The sequence below is a fragment of the Panulirus ornatus genome, chromosome 31 (genome assembly GCF_036320965.1).
Source record: "Panulirus ornatus isolate Po-2019 chromosome 31, ASM3632096v1, whole genome shotgun sequence".
NCBI lineage: Eukaryota > Metazoa > Arthropoda > Malacostraca > Decapoda > Palinuridae > Panulirus > Panulirus ornatus.
Window position 1 is genome coordinate 3,503,252 of NC_092254.1, and position 8,459 is coordinate 3,511,710.

At 46.1% G+C, this 8,459-nt stretch overlaps 2 protein-coding genes across 3 annotated transcripts in view; one reads left to right on the forward strand and one right to left on the reverse strand.

Annotated features, from left to right (window-relative positions):
* Positions 1-5,719, forward strand: part of LOC139758718 (U-scoloptoxin(01)-Cw1a-like) — a 56,683-nt gene extending 50,964 nt beyond the window's left edge. Inside the window, exons 2-5 of the mRNA XM_071680405.1 lie at positions 802-842; positions 1,428-1,678; positions 3,453-3,599; positions 3,907-5,719. Coding sequence (XP_071536506.1) covers positions 812-842; positions 1,428-1,678; positions 3,453-3,599; positions 3,907-4,041 — 564 coding nt within the window. The 5' untranslated portion in view covers positions 802-811 and the 3' untranslated portion in view covers positions 4,042-5,719. The remainder of the gene's footprint in view (positions 1-801; positions 843-1,427; positions 1,679-3,452; positions 3,600-3,906) is intronic.
* Positions 1-8,459, reverse strand: part of Orc6 (Origin recognition complex subunit 6) — a 64,998-nt gene that overhangs the window by 34,013 nt on the left and 22,526 nt on the right. The window lies entirely within an intron of this gene.

Consider the following 8,459-nt stretch of genomic DNA (forward strand, 5'->3'; position numbering starts at 1 on the left):
ACTATATTCAGCTGTGGAAGGCAACCTTCAATAACCAGTAAAAGTCTGATAATAACGATAATAATGATAATAATAATAATAATAATAATAATAATAATAATAATAATAATAATAATAACAATAATATAAGTGGCTATGGTTGAGAAGTTGAAGTAATAATTTCTTGGTACTAATGCATTACTTACTTCGAGGGAATATTATACAATTCATTTCTGAGGAAAGATTATCAGTGATATCAAAGTTGCAGTGTGTTTATGAATGAGAGAGAGAGAGAGAGAGAGAGAGAGAGAGAGAGAGAGAGAGAGAGAGAGAGAGAGAGAGAGAGAGAGAGAGAGAGAGAGTCAAGTGCCATCATCAGTAATGTATCTCCTAACATGACCATTGTGCATGGCCTCTTATAAACAGAGCAGAAGCAAGGTTGTATGAACACAGCCCATGGCCATGCACAACTGTGCACATGGCTTGTATGATCACTTCTTGTGGCAACGCATGGGAATAGTGTATGGCCAGAGAAGACCAATGTATGTCGTGTATGAGCAGGCTATACGGTCATGTACGAATAGACCGTTTGGCCATGTATGAGCAGACTGTATGGTCATGTATTACCACTTGTTTGTGGCCATATATGAGCAATAGGCATGGCCATGTATGAGTAGTATGTATGGCCATGTATGAGTAGCATGTATGGCCATGTATGAGTAGTATGTATGGCCATGTATGAGCAGTATGTATGGCCATGTATGAACAACATACAACAGGAAGGTGGACGTCCAGTTATCCTGACTATGGATTTTTTGTTGCAGGATCCAAGATGTTCCGGTCCATGTTGCTGTGGTTGGCTGGTGAGTGTTGCTGTCCATGGTGCTATTGTATGCAGTATACTTCCACCACACTATATGATATCATATCAATATATACTTCCACCACACTATATAACATCATATCAGTATACAGTATACTTCTACCCCACACTATATAACATTATACTTCCACCACATTATATATAAAATTTACTGAGTCAGAGGAGGTCAGGTCAGGTCAGGTCAGGGGTCCACTACTTTGTGGTTAACATCATGAGAAGGACATTAGCATGCACCTCTCACCATGCACCTGTCAGCCAGCTTCTCGCCTCCCCACTCCTACAAACACCCCATTCGTCTCCCCACTCCTACAAACACCCCATTCGTCTCCCCACTCCTACAAACACCCCATTCGTCTCCCCACTCCTACAAACACCCCATTCGTCTCCCCACTCCTACAAACACCCCATTCGTCTCCCCACTCCTACAAACACCCCATTCGTCTCCCCACTCCTACAAACACCCCATTCGTCTCCCCAGTGCTACAAACACCCCATTCGTCTCCCCACTCCTACAAACACCCCATTCGTCTCCCCAGTGCTACTAACACCCCATTCGTCTCCCCAGTGCTGGTGTGCCTGTGTCAGTGTTCGCCCCGGCAGCGTCAGAATCCAGTGTCCAACAGCCGGGTGGTTCCCGCGTCGTCAGGGAACGATCTGCTGGTGGACGCCCAGATCGGCCACCTCCTGCGCAACGCACCCAAGGGCGCCACCCTCCTGCGCGCCTACCCCGACATTCCCGCGCTCAAAGACAGACTGATAAGCAACGCTACGGAGATCAGAGAAAACCTGATCGATTCCTTCACTTGTGATGATAAGGTGAGTGTTGAGTGTGTTGGAGAGAGGAGTGCGTGCCGAGTGTGTGTTACTGCGAGGTGTGAGTGATTGAGTGTGTTACCGTGAGGTGTGAGTGATTAGTATGAGTGAGTTGTGAGGGTCTTTATCATGAGGGATGAAGTGTGTAAAGTGACTATAGCTTCAAACTTCTGTAAGATATATTCGCCAAATCACCGTACCATTAACGAGACATACACAGGGAAAAGTAAGTGTAGATTGTACCTGCCAGACTGATAATAATGAGTGTAGACTGTACATGCCAGACTGATAATAATGAGTGTAGACTGTACATGCCAGACTGATAATAATGAGTGTAGACTGTACATGCCAGACTGATAATAATGAGTGTAGACTGTACATGCCAGACTGATAATAATGAGTGTAGACTGTACCTGCCAGACTGATAATAATGAGTGTAGACTGTACATGCCAGGAACACACATGCATCTCCTAACTGTTCTCGAAAGGTAAGTACAAACTGCCTTCTCTCGTTCAACTTGTGAGCTCGACCATCCACCTGTGTATGATTAACACACACTGAACGTGATCATGAGCCTTCACATATACGTACCTAATAGTGATCTCAATTAAAGGAGGGAAGACCTACTGGTGTTCACCTTCACTTAATAAAGTTTATGATAAACGAATGATTATCAATAGAATGAAAAAAAAGGCAATTGTCACAAATAAACATTATAATGAAAGTGTAAATGTAAACTGGATGGATATCGTATTAAAATGGAGAGTTCTACCTTTAATATGAGGAGAGTACACTTGTCTTTATCTACACGTAATGACAATTGTGGGCAATGGCTGTCAGACAATAACATGCCACTCGCCATACAAGCAACACAAGACAAAGGCTAGAGTTCAGTGAATTATAACTGAAGATGAGTCTTATGGCTCATGATAACTGCTGTCAGTGTTGACATTATAATGTAAACCGAGTTCTTGATCACCTTCTTAACTACAGGTACAGGTAGGTGACAGAGGTACAGGTAGGGGACAGAGGTACAGGTAGGGGACAGAGGTACAGGTAGGTGACAGAGGTACAGGCAGGTAACAAGAGGTACAGGTAGGTGACAGAGGTACAGGCAGGTAACAAGAGGTACAGGTAGGTGACAGAGGTACAGGCAGGTGACAAGAGGTACAGGTAGGTGACAGAGGTACAGGTAGGGGACAGAGGTACAGGTAGGTGACAGAGGTACAGGTAGGTGACAGAGGTACAGGTAGGTGACAAGAGGTACAGGTAGGTGACAAGAGGTACAGGTAGGTGACAGAGGTACAGGTAGGTGACAAGAGGTACAGGTAGGTGACAGAGGTACAGGTAGGTGACAGAGGTACAGGTAGGTGACAAGAGGTACAGGTAGGTGACAGAGGTACAGGTAGGTGACAAGAGGTACAGGTAGGTGACAAGAGGTACAGGTAGGTGACAAGAGGTACAGGTAGGTGACAGAGGTACAGGTAGGTGACAAGAGGTACAGGTAGGTGACAGAGGTACAGGTAGGTGACAAGAGGTACAGGTAGGTGACAAGAGGTACAGGTAGGTGACAAGAGGTACAGGTAGGTGACAAGAGGTACAGGTAGGTGACAGAGGTACAGGTAGGTGACAGAGGTACAGGTAGGTGACAGAGGTACAGGTAGGTGTTTACCACATACAAGTTACTGAGAAAATCTGCAGAACGTATTATCATTAATACACTGTTACTGAAGGCTGTATGAGAGAGTGTGTAACTGGCTATTCTCTGACGACCAGGGCTATGGCTACTACGCTGATAAGGACAACGAGTGCCAAGTGTTCCATGTCTGTCTGCCGTTCAAAGAAATTTATCCTGATAGTTTCACCGAAGATGTCACCTTCACCTTCAGCTTCATCTGTCCCAAGTACACTGTCTTCTCTCAGGTGAGTATACTTAAGTGTCTTCTTAACCTACCCCAGGGATCTGGTCTCCCTAACCTGACCAATACACCCAGCAGACCTAACCTAACCTGACCAGTACACCCAGCAGACCTAACCCAACCCAAGCTGACCAGTACACCCAGCAGACCTAACCTAACCTGACCAGTACACCCAGCAGACCTAACCCAACCCAACCTGACCAGTACACCCAGCAGATCTAACCCAACCCAAGCTGACCAGTACACCCAGCAGACCTAACCCAACCTGACCAGTACACCCAGCAGACCTAACCATCCTCGTACACCTACAGGACAGCCTGACGTGTGCATGGGAGGTAGAGGCTCTGCCGTGCGAGGAAGCTGACAAACTGTACGACATCAACAAAAACTTCTTCAAGATCATTAGGAAGGAAGGGAACAAGACAATCTACGCCGAGCTGGGTTAAAGGGTCGTCCGGCATAATGACCCAGCCACCGTGACCCTGCGCGACGACACCCTCAACACTCTGCATGGCGACACTCTCACCTCTCTCTCTCTCTGGAGCGCGTCTCAGCACCACCATCCCCGCCCCCCTCTCCAAGACCCCTGCCTCGGCGCATGACCCTAACCCTACAAGATGCTGGGCTGGGCTAAGGCAGCCCTCCCACATGACCTGACCCCCCCCCCCCCAAGCTGACCCAGCGAGCCCGTACGGAACTGCTGCTCAGTGAAGTCATGTGGGCAGGAGACCTGCCTCGGCCCATCATCATCTCGACCTTCACTATGAGCCTTTATATACCTTGTATAATCGCCCACTTGAAAGCTCTCCAATCTTTCCTAAGTTAAGCGTACTTCGAGCGTCATCGAGACGGGTGACGTCATCGATGACGCTACTAACGTGGACCTCAGTGATTGGTCCTAGACGGTGACATCAAGTATGGCGTCACAAGCAGGTCCTGAGTGAGGGTTTCCCACAATAACATTTGGGCATTGTTTGGTCATTAGGATTTCCTTCTTATGGGCGACACTGATTGTCCCATACGTCACTACTGTAGGCTTAGTATAACACTTGTCTACTTGACGACTAGGTGGGCCCTGCCTGTGCGAGGCGACTTACACAAGACGCCACAACAAAGGCTCCCCCCCCCCCCCCAGCCTCCAGCAACACGCCCCACGGGACAGTGGTAGGAAAAAAATACCTTGCAGGACTAATGTGCCGGATGGGAATGTTGATACGAAAGTCAGAACGTACGTGAAGTCAGGATGCATCCTATCATCACCAAAGACTCGCATCCCTTCACTTCTTTATTAAAAAACAACAATAATAAGGATGAACTTTGAGGTGCAGCCTCGCGATTTGCCATGTCTCCATCAGTGCTATAATGTGGAAGGATTATCCCATAATCCTTTCTTGTCAAACTACCATAATAAACCACCACGTTCAATCATTCAACGTTGGAGAGTCACGGCTGAGCGTCAAACGTAATCTTGATCATATTAACAACGTTCCTCCCAACATATTTTGTTCTGGGAATTTATTCCACCCGTTCATGATGCCGTTGGCAGAGACATAATTTCGTGCGATCCACATTAACTCGTTGAGTTCAAAGCGTTAGTCCATTCTCTCTCGTTGGTAGCAATGGCGCGAAAGTAAAGAAGTTTCCTCCATGTACATTGTTCAATCCTTTTGTGTATTATAACTTGCCTCTGAGCCACCTCTTGCTTAGAGAATTCAAATTCAAAGCTCGCACTCTGTCCTCATACGATATGTTACATAAGGAAGGAATCCATTTCGTTGGTCCATTCAAGAATATTCTTACTTATGCTGGGCGGCTGGGAGGACATCACACTCGAGGTGGAACCCTCCTAGACTCAAGTCAAGTGGTCATCCTTGCTTGCGTATGTCAAGTTTCTGAATCAATCCTAACGTCTCACTGACCTTACTGGCACCTGCATAATAGTGCTGGCTGGAGACACACACTGGCCCTGCCTCTACATGGTGTGGGTCCGCCTGTGCCGGCCTGAAGTGTGTGTGTGTGTGTGTGTGTGTTTGTGTGTGTTTGGACATTATCCCTATATGACTGTATATTAGCATCATGTCAGCTTAACTAACTCATGTAAACTAAATACAAGAGTAAAGCTTCCTACAGTGTTTCAATGATGGTTTACCTTGATCATATCTGGTTTAACTTAGTCAACCGCTGGTTCGCATGGGTCATCCCCGGTTTACTTTAGTCATCTCTAGCTCATCCTAAGTTTACTTTGCCCATATGTGGTTTACCGTGGTCGTCTTACTCCTCTACAATATCACAAAACAACCAAAATCATATAATGAGAAACTGCTAAGAAGGATTATTGTCAATAATGACAAGAATAATAATGATCTCAACTTTGAAGGAAAAAGTTGTAATGGTTCATTACACTATGAGACGTGCATGGTACAAGGGCCACCACGACCAGCAACATACACCACCCATCATACATACATACATATCTACATACATACATATCTATATACATACATCATACCTACCTACATACCTACCTACCTACATACATACCTACCTACCTACCTACCTACCTACATGCATACATACATACCTACCTACCTACCTACATACCTACCTACCTACATACATACATACATACATACCTACCTACCTACATACATACCTACCTACCTACCTACCTACCTACATACATACATACCTACCTACCTACATACATACCTACCTACCTACATACATACATACATACCTACCTACCTACCTACATACATACCTACCTACCTACCTACCTACCTACCTACATACGTACGAGATAAACTGAAGCTGTGCAAAGGACAATGTGTGTGGCACTCATGATGCTTGAGGCTCGACCTGATGAAAGGTTTAGAAAAGTACTGAGCATACAAGTCCCGTGCTGAGCATACAGCACAAGTACTGAGTATACAGGTCCCGTGCTGAGCATACAGGTCCCGTGCTGAGCATACAGCACAAGTACTGAACATACAGGTCCCGTGCTGAGCATACAGGTCCCGTGCTGAGCATACATGTCCCGTGCTGAGCATACAGCACAAGTACTGAACATACAGGTCCCGTGCTGAGCATACATGTCCCGTGCTGAGCATACAGCACAAGTACTGAACATACAGGTCCCGTGCTGAGCATACAGGTCCCGTGCTGAGCATACAGCACAAGTACTGAACATACAGGTCCCGTGCTGAGCATACAGGTCCCGTGCTGAGCATACAGCACAAGTACTGAACATACAGGTCCCGTGCTGAGCATACAGGTCCCGTGCTGAGCATACAGCACAAGTACTGAGTATACAGGTCCCGTGCTGAGCATACAAGTCCCGTGCTGAGCATACAGCACAAGTACTGAACATACAGGTCCCGTGCTGAGTATAAAGGACGGGACCTGTATGGGGAGTCATGAAGACAACTATTTTGAAAGTATACAGGAAAATGATCCCTACCAACATGTTAGTAAACCCATTACGATGAGAGGGACAATCCTTCACACATACTAGGGTGTTTTGAAATGGTTTGGGCACATGGAGAGAATGAGTGAGGAAAGATTGACCAAGAGGATATATGTGTCGGAGGTGGAGGGAACGAGGAGAAGAGGGAGACCAAATTGGAGGTGGAAAGATGGAGTGAAAAAGATTTTGTGTGATCGGGGCCTGAACATGCAGGAGGGTGAAAGGAGGGCAAGGAATAGAGTGAATTGGAGCGATGTGGTATACAGGGTTTGACGTGCTGTCAGTGGATTGAATCAGGGCATGTGAAGCGTCTGGGGTAAACCATGGAAAGCTGTGTAGGTATGTATATTTGCGTGTGTGGACGTGTGTATGTACATGTGTATGGGGGGGGGGGGGTTGGGCCATTTCTTTCGTCTGTTTCCTTGCGCTACCTCGCAAACGCGGGAGACAGCGACAAAGTATAAAAAAAAAAAAAAAAAAAAAAAATATATATATATATATATACCACAGTATATTTCATACACCTCTAGCAAGAAGTGATCACGTAATACTAGATCTAGTCTGATATATCCCGCTCAGGTCTGGGGACAACCACTACCCCAGGTGTGTGAGTGTGTGCGTGTGCGGTAAGCTACCAGGAGCCCCTAAGTGCACACTACGCTCAGCCTCAGAGCTGTGTATGGTGTAAAAGCAGACGTCATGAGTAACGTACACAGCAAGACGACGAGGTTATCTGCTGCAGGACAGTAGATATGTGATGACGTCATAATCTTATTTATGGTGAAGCAGAAGTCTACCCTCCCACCACTCCCTCTGGCTCAACAAGGAGCAGAAGGATACCACCACGTAGTATGGCCAGAGTATACTGGCACGAAACGTCCATAGCAAAGGACAAAGGGCGGCAAAGTTTTCCTACAATGGCAACAACGTCATGACATACATGTTTTCCTTCTTCACAAATTATAGAACGAATGATGAGTTTATCTGTCCCTCGTCTGAGGCCAAGACCAAAACATCTTCCTCTTAGATCGTCCAGAGTCCTGTTACATCTTCCTCTTAGATCGTCCAGAGTCCTGTTACATCTTCCTCTTAGATCGTCCAGAGTCCTGTCACATCTTCCTCTTAGATCGTCCAGAGTCCTGTTACATCTTCCTCTTAGATCGTCCAGGGTCCTGTTACATCTTACTCTTAGATCGTCCAGAGTCCTGTTACATCTTCCTCTTAGATCGTCCAGAGTCCTGTTACATCTTACTCTTAGATCGTCCAGGGTCCTGTTACATCTTCCTCTTAGATCTTCTTAGATTTCCACGTCATATTCTTTAGTATGGTTTTTGGTAGTCAGATCCTGTTCTTGTTCACTGTTTCTCGCGTTAGAGAGGTAGCGCCAGGAGCAGACGA